Genomic DNA, 18,780 nt, shown 5'->3' on the forward strand with positions numbered 1-18,780 from the left:
TTAATAACTCTTTGCGGAATAGTGCTGCTTACATAACACTATGCACTAGACCACATTTTCAGTCAAATTGTCTTCCTTATTTGCTATCAGACAGTCACACCATTTTACAGAGATTGAAGAAATAGACATTACGAAAAACAAATATCTACTGGTTGATAAAATACTGCATGCATTTCTCAATCTGCTTGCAATTATTTTGTTCCTGGGCTTTTGGTAAGGGTGATAGTGATTAAATAAAGTTTATTAGTATTATAAATATTATTTCTGTCTATTTTGTGATTCATTTATTTTTTTAGCATGGAAGCTTCTGGTTGGGTAGTTTGTTTTGTGGGTGTGTAATGTGGATTTTGTCCCTATTTTGTCTTTTTAATAGTTACACTGCTCCTAGAATGGCAGTTAAGTGCTTTGTAAATAAATTTAAATGAACAACAAACCAATTAATAGTCATAATGGTAATGTCTAGCTCTTACACTGCTTGACCTGGAGCAGTACCGAGCACCCTCCCAATTTCCATCTGATATCACTGAGAGCTGCAAGAGCTCCGCATCTAGTTTGTGCAGCAGTTATCCATAAATCTTCAAGGAATTTACATAGGTGGGTAAGTACCGTTAGTCCTATTTTGCAATTGGGAAACTGAGGCACAGAGAGATGAAGATGAAAACAAAGTGCCTTTAGTGCCTCAGGCTACTTATTTACATATGTGTAAATATTTAAATATTATCCAAATGAGTGGCCTGATTTTCAGTGTTGCTGAGCTGCTGGAGTTCCCATTAGCTTAAATGGGAGCTGTGAGTGTTACCTCCAGAGTTTCGTTTCCTTTTTTCCCTAAAAGTCCCGTAGGAAATTATGGCCTCTCAGGAGGCAATCAGCTCTCTGCGGGATCAGCCTTCAATATAAATAACTGGCATTAATGCAAATTAAGATTGCAAGATCAAACACTCCTTTATACATCACAAAGAAGCAAACAGGGCAGAAGTCCAATGTTTTTTCCTTTGCAGGTCACCTTTAATGATTTTTAAAGCAGTATTAAAGCAGTCCCCTCTGCGGCTGATCCTTCTCACTGGCATGAGGGATCAGCCAGAGTTCCTGAAGGAGCATGCTGTTAGGGGGAAGGGAGGCCAGCAGGGTAGCAGTGTGGATGCACAGAGCCTCTGTGGGTGTCTAGAGAGCCATGCAGATCTTGGGACATCTGCCAGTCTAGGGCCCAAACACTTTGCCCTTTTGAGGAGAGTTGGAGGATCAGTCCCCGCCTCCCCCTCCTCCCTTCCCTCCAATGGGGCAATGAGGAAAAGAGCTCCACAGGCTCAAATTAGGAATTTCATACCTCCTTTGAGGGTTTCTCTTGTGATGGGGAGAGTAGCAGCCAATGATCATTTCACTGAAATGTGTACATTACATGATTATTGTTATCTGAGAAGCAGGGCAGAGTGAAGGACTAGTAAGTGTACTAGTAGAAGCCTCTTTTCCTATCTCAGAATATCACTCTGGGAGCACAGGTTGTAGGAGGAATGTAAAGGAGGGTGAAGTTATTGTCCCTTCCTTCTCCTCTGAACTGTCTTTTAACTGGATCCTATTCTATAGAATTCCCATGGGTCACACTGTCTCTTGGTCTTAAGCAAGAGAAAAGTGAAAAGAGTTGTCTTCACAGAGGAAGGAAGAGGGAGCGCAGGTCACTTCAGGAAGTGAGAAGAGACTCTTGCAATACGGTATAGTCAGGGAACCCATCCCTCCTGTGCTTCCACAGACACAGAATACGCTTTCCAGCCAGGTCTTTGGCCCACAACCTCCCTGTAACCCTCAATTACCCCGCCTTGTAAAAATGAGGCAAGTAATGCTCCTTACCCAACTTTGTCAGGTACTTTGAGATGCTTGGATGTAAAGGGCTCTCTATACAGTGAAAAGTGCAGAGCCAAGAGTGTTTGAAAAATCTAGTATGTCAAGCTCTCTCCCAAAAAGGGCCTGACTCTCCTCTCCCTCACACCAGTGTAAATCAGGAGTAACTCTACTGAAATCAACGGCGTTAAAACTGGTGAGTGAGAGTAGAATCAGTCCCCGAAGCCCTATCAGATACTGCGTGACTGAAGAGAGAACTTTATCTGACTCACCAGCAAAATTTCAAATAAAAAGGTGAGGCAGCTAGCTCAATGTTTGTACCCGGCTTATAACATTTCCCTCTCTCATTAGCTCTCCTTGTAGGCACACAGGCCCAAATCCTCAAAGGTATTTAGGCACCCAACTCAATGGCTATGTCTACACTTATAACAATGTGTAAAGGAGAAGACCATACCTGTAGCTATCCGCCAGAGTGAAAGGTTGGCTGCGTCGACACTTGTCACTCTGGTGCATAGCTGTACCCCACAATGAGAGGCTCCAGAGCAGGGAAAACTCCAGCAGCTCCCCAGCAAGAACAGGCTGTTGCAGGGAGTAAGCCAGGGGTGGCGGGGAAAGGCTCTGGTAGAGAAAAGCTCCAGCAAGGAAAGGCCCCCCTGCCAGAGCCTTTCCTCGCTGCTGGAGCCTTTCACCGTGGCTCTGGCAGTGTGGAGGCAGTGGGACACTACACTGCTAAAAATAGCACTGTAGACATGAGAGGCACTGCTTGGGTGTGCAGAGAGTTGTGTAGGGAATATACCCTAGGGTTCCTGCATGTAGGGCATGCTACTCTACTTGCCTAAGCTCTCTCCCCATCTACACTGCTATTTATATCCGCGCTAGCTGGCCGGGCAGTGTCTGTCTGCTACATGCCACCATAAGTGTACATGTACCTAATGAGAGTTAGGCACCTAACTACCTCTGAGAATCTGGGCCACTGAGCCTGATTTTCCTTTCATATGGGTTTTTATACCAGAGTAGCTCCATGACATCAATAGAGTTACTTTCGATTTATACTGATGCAACATCAGACTCAGGCTCACAGAGGGGATCTTACTATTCTGTCCAGTTTTTAAATGCACAGCTTGCTATGTAACTCTCAGGTGATGAAGAAAGCAAGGCAGGGATTGTTTGGATAGGATATGATAGGATAATGGTACCAATCAATAGCAGATATTTGCCATCTCCCAGCTTTTCCACACTTCAAGAAAGTGTTCTGGTTTTTTTTGTTTAACTTTTTCCTGATCCAGAGAGTGGTGTTTGCTGAAAGGATGGCACTTGAAAGGGATTCCCCACTCCCTGTGTGCACATGCTCTACTTCTGCCTGTCCACAACGGAGGAATCCCTCTTTTTAAGCACCTGTAAACTGACCCTGCAAACTACCCATTCTAAATGCTCATGAACACACCATATATTTAAGCACAGAGCATTGCCTAATCTATTTTTTCTCCCCTTCTTCCCTTAATAGATTGGAGCACAAAAGCCTGAGAGAGGGTGACCTACCAAACAAAAGGGCCTTTGAGTTCCTAGGAAAAGTAGACTTGGAGGAGGATGGAAGGAATCCAAGTGGCCCTATTATTTCCACTTGCACTAATTAGACATTTTTCTGTCAGCTATTGAGCACTGCTGAGAGGCCAAACTCACTGAATTCATTTCTAAAGTGTTTACAGAAGTTTGCATCTGTTTGTGTCTCTTCAGGAGGAAAATAAGCACTTCAATAGCATTGTGAAAAATCTAAACGAAGCATCCTATTCTGGAGGGCCTGGCAGCCTTGCAGCTGCATAATTTAGCTCTCTGCTCAAAGCTGAAGGCTCTTGTGTCTCTCTCCAAAACCAAATGGACTCAAAATATAGAAAAGTCAAGCCCGGGGGAGAATCTCCACAATTTTTTTAAAAAAAGGAACGGTTGCATGCTGTGTGGCACATAGTAATGTAGTTTGCTGTCAGTCTTTGTAATTAAGTTCCTGTGTTTCTACCAGTACACTGAGAAATTAATACTCACTTCTTTCATTTGTTGCCAAATAGCATGGCTTTAAAATTCCTTAGCATCCAAAGATAGTGCTGGATAACTGCCATGCTGGGTATGTACACAAAAACATGTGTAAAGAAACTCTCAAAACAACTTTGAAACAAACTGAGACAGAGGACCCAATTCTGCTCTCCATAGCACCATTATAAACCCAGAGCAACTCCACTGACTTCAAAGGTGTAACTGCCTAACCGAGAGCAATCAGAAATTCAGATCTGCCGCTCAGACATGGACACTTAAGTCCCTTTGTCCTTCGTTGGGAGCTCTCTCATTTATTATATTTCCTATTGTTATCATTTTAGAGAGTGTCTGTATGTGTCTAGATCTAGGGGGAGAAAGGGAGAGAGAAATAAATACACACTTTGTTTCCACATCTGTTTCCAGGCAGTGAAATGCATATGTCTAATTGAGTTTATGATACAAAGAGGAACCTCATAGCTGGGAAGCGGAGTCAGGTGGTGACGGAATTAAGTTTGCATGAGATTTCTCTACATGGTTGATTGGGGAAAATGTAAAAGAGCCTTTACTGAAAGTGAAGGGCTTTTGCTTAACAGCAGCGAGTGGACGTGTGTGCTGTTTTCATGGTTTCTTGCATTAGTGCTACAGCTCTGCCCCACACAGAGCTTCAAGTTTGGGTCCCAGCTTTGGGTTCAAAGCCATGACACCTTCTTTGCACTGACACTGGCAGCTGTTCCCAAGACAGGACACAAACTCAGAACCAGAGCCATCTGGCACTAGACCTGGCAGGAACTGTGTCAAATGGATATTACTGGTGTAGTAATGAATGAGGAGGAGGCAGTGAAGAAGACTGGGGGACCCTTAATGTGATTACTGATTTAACAGGAATTAAAAGCACAAATAAATGAAATACTGGTTCATGCCTATCTGTCTATTTATGAAGTGATGAACACATAGGTAAGCATTCCATGAAATGAGTGTCTGTCTGCAGACTCAGGAAAGTTCACATTGGGAAAGATGCCTTTGCAACTGAAAGGGGTAGAAACGTAGGCAGCTAATAAATGGCTTAATTTTCTAAGATACTGAGCACCATTAACTCATCCTGCATTCATCTAGGTGCCTAATTAGGGTACTATGTGCCTAGTTGTAGGCACTCATGTTTGAACACTTCAGCTTTCATTTATTTTGTTAGTGAAAATTTAAATTCTTCAGAGAGATCCCAAATACATGCATCAGGAAGGAATTTTCATGGTGTATATTTCCAGTGGCTTCAGTTATATCTCCTAGATCTTTTCCTAAATTGACACACAATTTACATCTCATCTATGTATATAAATCCTAAGAAATTGCCTATTACTTGTTTATATTTCTTCCATCCATCTATATCAGCTGTGCGCCAATCAATCAACGAAGGGCCAAAGCATTGAAGGATATGGCACTGAAGGACTTGATTAATGCACTGTTAGCAAAGCCCATCTTCTCCAGTGGAGACTGGATCTGCTGGGAATTGTTAACCCTGTGGCACTGCACTGGGTTTCTCTGTCAATCTCTGTTAACAATCTAACTGTAGAATAATATAGTTTGCATTTCTGTATAGTTCCTTTATCTGCCAATCGGATAGCCCTCTACAAACACTAATGAATTAAACCTCACAGCATCTCTGTGAGGTTGCTATGTTCTCTAACACCCATTTTACATATGGGTAAACTGAAGCAAAGAATGCATAAATGACTTGCCCTAGTCATATAGCAAATCAGTGGCAGAGTCTGGAATAGAGCACATGATTGTGGACATCTAGTTCCCTGATCAAACTGGTAGACACCACTACCTTTCTTCTTATGTAACTTCTGGGTCTGCTGATATGAGCCCTAACCAACTCCCTTCTGAGGTCATTGAGAGTTTTTCCATTAATTGATTGGGCCTTTTATTAGTAGCTCCAGATACAAAGGAATTTAAAAGCCCTGGAACAGCTTTATTTTTTGAGTAAATGTTTTCCTTCACCATATGAGAACTAAGTTCTGGAACAGTTACAGCTTTCAAGAATCAAAAACTCACTCTCTCTTTTCAGCTTAATTCTCTGGCAATTACATTTACTATATATTTTTCATTTCCTGCTCTACACTTTAAAAGCACATAGACTTCATACACATGACAACACAGGGATAAATATTCACTTGTGAATCTCTGAGGCTATGTTGCCATTGAGGAATTCTGAGGATGTCAGAATCAGGAAAACAAAGCTTGAGTCCCTTTGGGCATTCACCATAACCCCGGGAAGACTGGTTACTAAGTACAGGGAACACTTGGAAAATGTAAACTGCTATGCAAGTGCTACGTTTCTGCCTGCTAGGAGAGGAAAGATAGTCCAGTGGTTCGGGCACTAGCCTGGAACAAAGGAGAGCCAAATTTGATTCCCTACTCTGCCACAGACTGCTGGCGTGACCTTGGGCAGGTCACTTAGGTCTAGATCCGCAAAGATATTTGGTCACCTAACTCCAATTTAAATCAATGGGAAATAGGCACCTCAATATCTTTGAGGATCTGGGCCACAGTCTCTCTGTCCCACAATTCCCCATCTGTAAAATGGGGACAATACTACTTCCCTATCTCACAGGGGTGTTGTGAGAATAAATCCAGTAAAGGGGCATTTAAATATATAAGATAAATGCCCACTGAAATCACTGACAAAGCAACCATTTACTTCAATGGTGCTTTATGATCTGAATTTATAATTCCTTCCTCCTCCTCGTCTACCTGGTCTAATAATTCTCAAGATATGAGCCACTAAAATCCAGTCCGAGTTGAAGGTGGAGGCAAAATGCATTCTGGTAGTCAGAATAATGTGATTTTAAGATGTAATGTTTTGTGACTCACCAGGGCTTGAAGATACTTCCATACTATCGTTTGAAAACTGGCAATTAACAGGGTTAATATATATTCCTCTAGGTAAACAAGATATCATACCTTTAAAATGTTTCCTACAGTGTGGTTGTAGCCATGTTGGCTTCAGGATATTATTAGAGAGAAGGTGTGTGAAGTAATACCTTTTATTAGACCAACTTCAGTTGGTGAAAGAGACTAGTTTTTGAGCTCCACAGAGCTTTTTTTCAGGTCTGTGTAGCTGAAAAGCTTGTCTCTTTCACCAACTGAAGTTGGTCCAATAAAAGATATTACCTCACTCACCTTGTCTCTCTTTAAAATGGTCATTGGTCACTCAGACTAATAGACAGATATACTGTGGCAATTTACCAGACAGGGCTAGATGTTTTCAGCATTATCACAAATACCCTTGGCTAATTTACCAACAGGTAAACTGTTCTTTGATCCAACAGATCAGATGGGAAGTTTTGGTTTTGTACGCATTTCAGTTTCCTGAGCACTGCGAATCCTGGATTAGAATTAGAGAGCTGGCATTCTCTGCTGCTTAGAAAAGCTGTTCTGTGATATTTCGCAATTAAAAAAAAGACCTGGGATGCTAGGGATGTAGGCATCCCTAGAAATGAAAGGAAGCCTGTGATGGCATGAATTCCTTCCTGTGCTCTGCTCAGCACCACATAGAAACAAAACTACAGTTCTCAGTTACCTGACTCTCCCTTTCACTTGGCTCACCTGAGGGAGCTCTTATAACGTAAGTTAGGTAGCAAAAGGTCAGCGTGGACAGCTAAAGGCCCAGGGCCAAGAGTTAGGGCTTTAGATTATAATGCTCTTTGTTACCTCACCAATAGGTACAAAAAGGAGAAAGCTAAATACTCAGCTCCCCGTCTTTCCTGCTGTTTCAAAGGTTCCCATCTCTAAAGTGTCAAGCACACCTGTGACATCTTAATCAGGACTGTTTCTCTAATGTTAGCCTCTAAACATTTCATTAGGTCAAGTCATTAGGAAAGCTTATTCCGTCCTCATTAAGGCACAATTCCCAATGACTTGAATATTCCCATTAACGTCATGGAATTTTGCCCACGTAAGGGCTGAATAAGCTTTCCTGAAGTTAAGGTTCAACTAGTTCCCATTTCAATAGCTTATCTTAGACTACCTCCCCCCAGTCTCTCAATAACTTTGCCTTGGAAAATTGTTTTGGTCTGAAAATTGCCGCATTTACTGTGAAGACATAGAAATACATTAACATTTTCTTCAAACCTGGCAGAAAATGTATTTTTAGTTAACAGTCATTAAATATTCTTTCACATTGTTCACTCTGCTTGTGGGTTATACCACTTGCCCTCACCCTGTGTTTCTCCTGGCTAGTTAACCTGCAAGCTCTTTGGGGCAGGGACTGTCTACTTGTGTGTACAGGGCCTAGCACCTTGTGTGGACCCAGTCTTGGCTGGTCCCTTGATTCTATGAGTCTATAATAGGAAAGAATGATCATTACTTGAAACTGACTTCTGTTTAACGCTGGTCTCCCTCTAGTCAAAACTGGCTTGCTCTTACCCCTTCCAGCTTTCCATGTAGTTAAATCTCCTTGAAACCTCATATGCTGGCTACATTTGAAAAAGAAAACAGATTTTCAATAAGCAAAAGTTATTAACGATTCTTGTGGATGGTTTAGAGAAACTCTTCTTTGCCCTGATGCCTACAAAAAACTTGTCAGTGGCTAGGCTGCTGCCGAGACCACTGCCCGTTATGCTGACCGGTATGGTCTCATTATTTCCTTGTCTAGCTGTACCCATTTGCCCTCTTGCTCTTTGGGGGCAGGGACTATCTTTTTGTTCTGTCTTTGTACAGCACCCAGAACAATAGGATCCTGGTCCATGATCATTACAAATATTTAATATAATAAATACAACAATTAATATAACAGGGGAGCAATCCTGCTCCTATTAATCTCACGGGATATTTTTGTCATTTACTTCAGTAAACGCAGGGTATGGCCCTAATCCAGTAAATCACTAAATCACATGAGTAGTCTCACAAGATGACTGCTCATGAGCATAAAGTTGTCCCACAATGAAACTACTCACATACGCGTGTGTGTGTGGGCATGTTGCCCTCTATAGGCTGGAAGCAGAACATAGGGACATTTTGATAGCTTACAGCTGACAGAGATGGTGCAGAGTGCTAATATAAGCAGCAGAAGTCTCAGGTTTTGGAACTGAAGGGCCAGGAGTCCTGTCTTAGTCCTGCATGCATGTGTGGCTTTCTTATGGAGAGGGCATAATCCTTCCAGATTTAAGGTTGCTACCACGGTCTGACAAGGGAAAACAAAAGCAGTCTTATGAGTAAAACAAAAATCCTGATGCTTCCAAATGTTTGGGGTTTGGAAGCATTAGGATCTCACTGACAACTGGAACATTTTTTTGGCTTTAAATATAGAGAGCTCCATCCTGAAGTTTCTACTCAGCTCAAATACCCCCTTCATGGGAATTTTGGCTAAAGAAGCCTGCAGGAATGAGGTCCATTGTAGCTAGCAGGGGGATATGCTCACTATTAGCTGACCACTCCTTTAAAAACCTGTTTGTCTGTTTAAAAAATATGAGAAACGTTTTGTTGAGCCAATTAAATTGGGATGGTCATTTGGATATGCCTGGGAATTTTCATCACAAGACATTTCTAAGAGATGCAGGGGAGATTCTCATTGAACTTGGCCTTAATAGGATGTAAAAAAAAACAAAACACGGGGGAGGAAAATAATCTTTTAGTCATACTGGAAAAGCAAAAATTCTGAAACAAATACGAAGTGAAGCAGTTTAAAAGGACGATGTAAGCCATCTCACCTTGACAGGCCACACAAACTATTTGTGCCTCCTTCAGATGTAGCAGCCAGGAACTGATACACTAGTTTTAAAAATGTGAGAATAAGCCAAATGCTGAGGACCAAATTCCAATACACTTACTCCCTTTGGGTAGAACCAAGAAATCAACAAACTATTCACCAAGTCAGTCATTACACAACATGAGTAAGGGTAGCAAAATCTGGCACTTCATTCTAGCAACAACGCTCTATGGTAATAATGCACTTTTCATTCAAGATCTCAAAGTACTTTACAAACCTTAGTTCATTAAATTTAAGAACTTCTTCTAAATGTAATAATTTAGAATAAATGCAGATGAAAATTGTTAAAAGGTTTTCCTCAATATCTACAAAGGCTTATTTTTCTTTCGGAGAATTTAATTATCTCTTTGTCCTCCACATTAAAAAAAAAAGTTGTTCAGACTTTTATCTTTCCTCATCAAACTGTAAACATTCCTTTTCAGCCTCATTTTTCCCCAGCCTTTGATTCAAAGAGCTGAAGGAGCTCTTGCTCTGCCTTGAAATTTTATTTAAAATTAAAAAAAGGGGGGGGGAGAAGGAGGAAAAAAAATCCCTTTTCCTGACTAATACTAATAATACAGGTCAAAATGTCAGTCGATCTACAATTAAATGGAAAACAAAAAAGGTTTTCCCTTTTTTCCCCACAGTACAATAGCACTGGAATATAAATTACCGATGAAGATGAAATAATACTTCAAAGCACACGGGGAAGGGCAGCACAGTGTTTACAAAGTATTTTCAACGGCACGATGAAACATTGAAGAAGACGGTAACCCATGGATTTCAGGGGGTATTGGTGAATGGTTTAAAACTAGCATGCGGTAGGATTTTAGGTCCCTATAGTCTATGACCCCATGATATGCTTTGTTTAACAAGGGCAGCTGCAGTTATCAACAGATGTTTCGGCAATAAATAATTGGTATCATCTCGGAAAAGACCCATCTACCTGGGGAGCGGGCATAATGCTGAAAACACTGCTCCACTATTACAGCCACATTAATCTCCTATCTATCCAGGTTTCTCGGGGAGTTTACTGCAGGTGTTTATCCTGGGAGAGAGCAGACAAATGCTCCAAAGTTAGAAAGCTTTGTGAGGATTGTAAAGGAGGTCGGCCTCTGCCATAAATTTCTGTCTAGGGCCACACACACCAAGCGAAAAAAGAAAATACCAAAATAAATTGAGAATTACAATAAAATCCTCCTTATCAGTGGAGCATACGAAAGCAAACACTCCCCACTTATTAGTAACATGTAAGGGGTTCAAGTCAAGCTTCCAATTTTCTTTTCTTAAAGCTACTTGTGCTGATGTGTAAAAAATATGATTAAAGTTCCTGGATCCAAAACTTGATGGCTGTACTCAGGCCTGACTCCCAGTGAAGTATACAAGATCAAGAATGGAATCCTGGCCTCAGTGAAGTCAAGAAGAGTTTTTGCCATTCATGTCAGTAGGGTCAGGATTTCTCCCCAGGTCTCTGGGGCCTGACTCCGCTTTCACTTGCACCAGTGTAACTCTGCTCACTACTCCTCATGTACCTTACTATAAGTGAGAGAAAACTGGAGTCCCCTCATCTTTAGTTTAACTCTGTTTTTAAATAGGCACCATGAACCTAAATACCACACTTGACTTTAAAATAAACAAATAAGCAATACTTAATATTTCTATAACTGGAAGCTGGAGAAAAAGGTGGGTTTTTTTTATCCAGTTTGTTTAGCTTGAACTCATCACCTTCCAAGCTTGGGTCTTTAGGCAGCAGATATTGATTGTTTAGGGATCAATCCTACAAACTCTTTCTTGGGTGAGTAATCCTTACTCTTGTGAAAAGCCCCATTAAAATCAAAGGGGTTTCTTGCATGATGCAGAAACACATTTTTGCAGGTTTCTGTTGTGGAGTTTCGTCCCAAAACTGAGGGCCCAATCCCACATGACCTCATTCATGTGAGGAGCGCAGAGTAAGGACTATCAGCCCCATTGAACTACATTTTAAAATCAGGTTTTACAAAATATTATATAAATATATATTTCAGGATTTTATTTTAAATGTCAATGTAAAGTTTTCTGGGAGGATTTAAACATTCTCCTCTGTTGCTGGAAACATGAACACAACAGCATCACAGTAGTGCAAGATCACTGGAACGTTAAAGGAGCTAATAAAGTGAAAGTGACTAACCTATTATTATTAATATATTGTTTGTATTACTGAAGCAACTAGGAGCCCCAGTCATGGATCAGGACCCCATTGTGCAAGGCGAAGACAGAATAAAGACCGTCCCTGCCCCAAATGCATCAAGTGCAAAGATTAGTAAACAGCATAAATGAAGTAAAGTTATTTTTATGTTTTTGTTTTGTATTAATGAACAAATCTTCCATGTAGGCATATTCCTGCCCATTTATATAATTAGTTCTGCCAGAGGGAATACTATCAAAGCCCTTTTAGATACTTTCTTTCCTGTACCATTATACAGTAGCAAAATATTTGTACACATGGAGAGGTCACTGCTTCCACCCACTATATCCTGCCTGGAGCCTTTCTGGGTATGTCTACACTGCAATTAGACACCCATGGCTGGCCCATGCCAGCTGACTTTGGCTGGCGGGGCTTGGGCGAAGGGGCTGTTTAACTGCAGTATAGATGTTCAGGCTCGGGCTGCAGCCCAAGCTTTGGGTCCCTCCCATGTTGCAGGGTCCTAGAGCCCAGGCTCCGAACTTATACACTGCAATTAATCAGTTCCTTAGCCAGAGCCCCACCAGCCCAAGTCAGCTGGCACGGGCCAGCCATGGGTTTTTAATTACAGCATATACGTACCCTCTGATGCCAACCTCCTGCATTGTCCACCGGGACTCATTTCCCCACTATGTGCTGTGCTCTGAAGCCTGGTCTACACTGGTGATGGTGGTGTGTGTGTGTGTGGGGGGTCGATCTAAGTTACAGAACTTCAGCTACATGAATAACATAGCTGAAGACAACGTACTTAGACCTACTCACCAAGTGTCTTCACTGCGGTGAATCGACTGCTGTTGCTCCCCCGTTGCCTCTGCCTGCACCTCTCACAGCGATGGAGTACAGGAGTTGATGGGAGAGTGCTCGGGGGTCAATTTATCGCATCTAGACTAGACGCGATAAATCGACCCCCGCTGGATCAATTGCTGCCCGCCGATCCGGCGGGTAGTGTAGACATACCCTGAGTTAGGCTATTTTGCCCCACTATCAGGCACAGCAAGAACGTCTCTTAACAATTAACTTACAGGCTCTCATTGGGCTGCCAGCTGGGAATGGGGGTGAACATCATCTTAGATTTCAAGTTCAAGTCTGAGTCTCAGCTAGCCCACAGCCCAGATATCTAACAGTAAGGCCTGATTTTGCTCACACTGACATCAATGGAAGAACTCCTATTAATTTCAATGGGAGCAGGACTGGGCTCCCAGTTTCTGAACAGCAATATTATCCTTTAGCCTTCCACCTTTCATTATGTCTAGCCTATCTAGAGATTAGGTACTCCATGAAGAGTGATGTCACAAAGCCACTGTCTCCAGGATATGGATTCATTAAAATCACAACAGGAAAGATTCTAAGCTGTTCATACTAGTCGGAACCCCATCTCATCTGGGGAATTCAACGAGGGAAGCAATGGGAGTCCCATATCTAGTCTCTGTGTGATTGGCCCTTTTCTGATAGCTGCTTCCTCAGATCAGTTCATTAACAAAGTCATTGTCTGCTAAATTACAGTGAGGAATGGCATCATCTGTGTAGCAGTAAATATAGAGGACTAGGGCACTACACACTCAAGAATTGCATTTGTAGATTTTAAAGGAACAGGTGTGTTGAACTTCATACCAGTAATTCATGCAGCCTTGCACTGATCATATCTTGCAGGTTTGTTTTGTCTTCTGGGCCTATGGCTTGTTTGTATTGCCACTTCTCTGGCACGAAGGGCCACTTCATTTCCTTTGCCTCTTCAATAAGGGTCCTTAGATCATCAGGGAGCGAAGCTGAAAAGGTCAAAGTGCAGGTAAGGAAATTGCAGATGATTCAGCCTCTGGTGTTATGATGTAGCATCTAACCTGCAAAAAGCATTCCCTTGCCTGCACCTCTTCTCAGTCACTACAAGCTGTTGGTTTTTGTCACAAGAGTAATAATGAGAGGGGTGCGTCTCATCATTTGCTCTGCTATGCCCTGCAGGTAAATTGGGGCTGCCAGCCATTAAAAACGTTTTTAGCAGGAAGTAAAACACTTTGGTGGCTGTCTATGCGTGAAGAACTAGAGAAAGAAACGTAGGAAACATTTTCCCCAAAGAACGGGGTTTTTGGCTGAGTGAATTAATCTAACAGCATGGTAAACCTATCCCCTTTCTAAAGACTATTAGAAATCTGCTAATGACTAAAAAGGACTAAGATAATTAGAAGGCTTGGAAAGTTTGTTAAATAATTCTTCAATATCCACATTTGCCCCACACACATACTCCCAGTACCACAGTGAAAGGAGTAATAAAACTCAGTTATGTAGGAAAATGAAGAAGAAATTTTTCAGTCCATTTGAATGGCTGATGTATGGCACAGGGAATTAATTCTCTACAAATGCCCTGTATTTACCAGCTGAAACTGCATCACCCATACAGAAAATCCATGGACCAAATCTTCATCTGCTATACAGTAGGGTAAGTTCCTTTGAAATCCATGGAGCGACATGGATTTACACTAGCTGAGGATCTGGCAAAATGTGCCTGTACTGTTATGCTTCATTTTCAGTTTATGTTAGAAGTCATAATACTCCATAAAATATAGGGTAGAATTTTCAGAAGTGTTCTGCATAGATTAACTCTGCTCCTGCTGGAGCCAATGGACCACTGACTTCAATGGAAGCAGAATTAGGCCAATTTTACATTTTTGAATTCCCCATTGGCAGTGCCTTACATCTGAGGATCTCTAAGTCCTATTTAAAATGGGTATTGTATAGATGGGAAAACTGAGGCACAGTGAGGTTAAAGGCCTGATTTTCAGAGGTGAAGAGCACCCAGCACTACCATTGACTTCAAGTGGTATGTTGCATGCTCAGCCCCTCAGTGATTTGCCAAAGGTCACACAGTGAGTGAGTGGCAGAGTTAGGAATAGAATAGACAAAGCACGAATCCAGGTCTCATGACTCTCAGACCCCTGTGCTAACTACCAGAACTTTATGACTCCCACTGCTAATAAAAGTGGATTAGCCAGGGATTATTGACCAGCTGGGGTTAATGGCAATCATCAGCTGCGTATCTAGGCCCAGCTGGTCATTGATCCCCAGGAAAAATCCTGTTCTGAGATCATCATTACTTAATGAGATAATGAGCTAAATGTACTTCTACATTTCTACAAAATCATGATATCTTAGAGATAAATTAAAACCTACATTTCTTATCCTTATTAAAGTCCACTTACTGACAGCGAGATCTATTGGGCTGTAGAATAGTTTTCCTTGGAAAATGATGGAAGCCCTGACATTCAGGGCCAAATTTTCAAAAGTTGCTTTTAAAATTATGCCCACATTCTCGCACATATTATCTCACTCAAGTGACATTGCACTGCAGTTATATGTTGCTAGCACCCCACAAGCAGCCAGGATTCCCCAGCGTTCTGACGCACTGTCTGGGCAGTGACTGTATCATTCCCACGGCTCCACAGGCTGGCGGAGAGTGAAGGCACGGAAAGGTGGCTCAGTGGACTGGACAGAAGGGATGACAGCTATGCAGCATACTCACCTCTTCCCTGTGCCAACAGCAACTCTCTGATAACAATTGTGGTAACACATAAATAGGATTGAGGGAAACTTGGCTGACCACAAAGAGGCCAGAACTAAGATCCTGCCTTTTTATGTACAGTAGCCTTAATAAACGAAGAGGAAGTTTCCCCTGGCCGAGGAGCATGCTGGAGCCTGCCTGGAGACACTGCGTCCCAGAAGGTGCCACTCTGGTGTGTTTCCGGGCTGTCCCATGTGGCTGACAACTCCAGCAGAGGAGCTTCTCCCAGCTTCCCCTTCAGCCCAGAGCAGCAACAGCAGCAGAAGAAGAAAGAGGTCAGGCAGGCAACCAAGCAATACCTGCAGAGATGCCAGAGTCAACTTTTCTGCCAGAGTGACTTATTTGACTGTCTACACTGGGCGGGGGGGGGGGGGCAATCTAAGGTATGCAACTTCAGCTACGAGAATAGCATAGCTGAAGTCAACGTATCTTAGATTGACTTAGAATCGCTTACTTTGCATCCTCGCGGCACGGGATTGACGGCCGCCACTCCCCCGTCGACTCCGCTTCCGCCTCTCACCCTGGTGGAGTTCCAGAGTCAACGGGGAGCGCATTCGGGGATCGATGTATCGCGTCTAGAAGAGACGCGCTACATTGATCCCCGATAGATCAATCACTACCCGCCGATCCGACCCTCAGACATTTGCAGTTAATGGATTTAACAGTTGCTGATATTGACTTGCTGCACCCCACCGCTTGCAACTTCCCAACGTTGCCATTCTCTCCCTTTCTTCTTCCTCATCTCTCCCCTCCACAATAAAAAAAAAGCACACTGAATTAAATAATACCAACATTTAGAGGACAGTAACAGCATCAAGCATTACAAAAGTAATAAGTAATGTGGTTTGGGACACTCGCAGGCAAGCTCCCTAAGACCATAACTGTATTACTGTTACTCTCAACTCCAATGAAATTTAAATTTGCGTTCAACATTTTATTTCAATTAGGCCCTGATCCCGCAGGTGGACTCTGTTCCCATTTGGATGCAATAAAACGCGAAGGACAGAATATGGCCTAATTCTTTCCTATTATCTTAACCAAATGTCCTTAATGCTGCGTTAGTTAAAAAAGAATTTAGGATAAAATTTCCAAAAGCACTTAAGTCACTTTAGTGTCATGAGCACTTAGGCCAAGATCCTTAAAGGTACTTAGGTGCCTTACTCCCATTGAAATCAATGGGAATTTTCAATGGGAGTAAGAGGCCTAAGTACCTTTAGAATCTGGGCCTTATGAACCTGTCTCATTGAAAGTCAATGAGTCTTTTAGGTTGTCTTTGAGAGCAGGTCTTCTTAAGCATTTGTAATGTGCCCAGTACAATGGGGCCTCCAATCCTTACTGGAGCCTCTGGATGTGACGGCAATAAATACAATTATTGTATTGTGTTGCATTGTATCATCATCTATGGAACCACAAAATATTGCAGTGGCAACTATAAATAATTCTGCATTCTTCAGCCAAAATCCAAGCACCAGCGATTTTATGGCATGGCTGTGTTATCACTGTAAGCGATGTAAATTCACAGCTAATTAGAGGGGCTGAAGAAGGAGATGAAACTACACTGAAGCTGATTTGTAGGATTTATAAACAAAACAAAAAACCTTAAGTAAGGTATGGTGAGGATTCTTTTTTTCCCCGATTTGTGTATGTTTGGTTTTCAGTTGTTCCTATGTTTGGTCTGAAAAACCAGTTTGACAAAGGCAACGTCTGGGGGAGGGGAGAGAAGAAAAACCCTCAGCGTTTGTGTTCAGAGAATCCCCTTGGCTCAAACTGCTGCCATAAGTGACCCTGTACTAATGCCATTCTGTTGGAAGCACATGTGGGCTGGATGAATCAGTTATATCACAATCTGATTGTTACTGCTGTTTAAAAGCCACCTGCCATAGGAAAGGGGATCTGCAGCCTGAAATCATCCAGCCAACCTACAGTCTGTGCCCTCCAGTAGAATACACACACAGACAGCAACTATGATTAGGTATTAATATTATTATCACTGCCCCATTGCAAGTGGATTTTCTTCTTTTAGCCAGCCCATGGCAGCCGTTCCTAAGAAAAGCCTGAACCTCACTTCAGTCTCTGATCACTCACTTCCTGAAGCAGTTTACCTGAAGGGCCATGTCTAATTTAGTAACTATAAGGGCACTGATTTACCTTATCTGGAACTAAGCTGATTATTTCTCATGCTTTGTGGCATTTAATAGGAGAAAAGAAGAAGAGAAGGATGAAGAAGAAAGCGCTACCTGATTAGGAGTTCAAGAGCCCATTCTAAAGAGTGATAAAGCTTAAAGGAATTTGTGATGAGAAAACAAAGTACCCTTTGTAGAAACAGAAAAATCTTCCCGTATCTATAACAGAAACCTATCCACCACCCTCAAACACAACGATGCTCAGAAACTAACTGAGGTGCTTGATAGCCAGCTGACCTCCCAGTAAGATCATGGGTTTGCAAATCTGTTCCAAGCAGACTAGAATACCAAATGGGTCAAGAATGGACTAAATATTATGATGATTGAATCACTCATGCAAAGTGGGGAGAATGCACTGAAAGCATATAGTACCAACTACAGACAAGTGAACTAGCTGGCGAGAAGCACGTGCACTCTTCTATTTAAAAAAATGTTTTTGGTGCTTTTTAAAAATCTCAGATTCAACTATTAATATTTTCCTTTGTATTCACGGCATGAGTGATTTTTCTGTGTGGCAAAACAGAATAGGCATACTCTCCAGCTGGTGACAGAAAGAGAGACACTCAGAAAACAAATTCAGTAATGAAAACTCAAAAGATTTCTTTATGTGCAAAATAAAAGGTTGGGTAGCCCCTTAGAAAGCTTATTATAGAGCGAACAGAACTAACAGTAACGTTTGGCAGGTTCTCGTGTCTAATGCAAATTTAAATTTAACTGGAATTGAAATAATTCAGAACATCAACCATCACACAATGCTGAAATAAATGCTAGCTTCTCCATAGGACAGGCAATGTAAAACTCTTCCATCTTAGCACTCATTTTGTATGTATTTATTCCAAATATTAAATGACAGAGGTTATTCTTGCAATATGGATATTGCAAGTGTTTTTCTTGGAACACCACTTGTAGAGGGGTTGCATGTTTTACAAGAAAGAGATTCAAATGGTGAGATTTTTTTATGAGGAGAAACTGTTAAATACATAAGCAACAGACAAATTCCTAGTGAAAGGAAAGTAAATAAGTGCCAGCATTCAGAAGTTGCATCTTTTTTTTAATAATTGAAATTTATGTGCATCAGCAAACTTTTGGGCATTGTTCTTCCCAAACTAAACTGTTCCTTATAGGCTCGTGTTTACTGAAGCCTAAAATTGGAACTGACAGCAATTCACTGCAACAAAGTGGGCTTCTTTTCGTGCCTGCCTGTAGCCCACATCCCATTCAT

At 41.8% G+C, this 18,780-nt stretch overlaps 1 protein-coding gene and 1 long non-coding RNA gene across 10 annotated transcripts in view; one reads left to right on the forward strand and one right to left on the reverse strand.

The window, feature by feature from the left end:
- The window catches only part of ALPK1 (alpha kinase 1), a 76,979-nt gene that overhangs the window by 21,645 nt on the left and 36,554 nt on the right, over window positions 1-18,780 (reverse strand). For 6 of the 9 annotated variants that reach the window (XM_039540736.1, XM_039540737.1, XM_039540738.1 and 3 more), the window contains one exon: window positions 13,437-13,591. In XM_039540736.1, coding sequence (XP_039396670.1) covers window positions 13,437-13,591 — 155 coding nt within the window. Of the gene's footprint in view, window positions 1-8,283; window positions 8,334-12,587; window positions 13,089-13,436; window positions 13,592-18,780 lie in introns of those variants that run through there. The other 3 variants (XM_039540740.1, XM_039540741.1, XM_039540739.1) reach the window with 3 other exon arrangements.
- On the forward strand, window positions 13,479-17,450 carry LOC120406238. The gene is made up of 3 exons (XR_005599160.1): window positions 13,479-13,611; window positions 14,195-14,256; window positions 15,260-17,450. It is a non-coding gene; the product is annotated as an uncharacterized LOC120406238 (long non-coding RNA).

Source organism: Mauremys reevesii, linkage group 5, assembly GCF_016161935.1.
Source record: "Mauremys reevesii isolate NIE-2019 linkage group 5, ASM1616193v1, whole genome shotgun sequence".
Lineage (NCBI taxonomy): Eukaryota > Metazoa > Chordata > Testudines > Geoemydidae > Mauremys > Mauremys reevesii.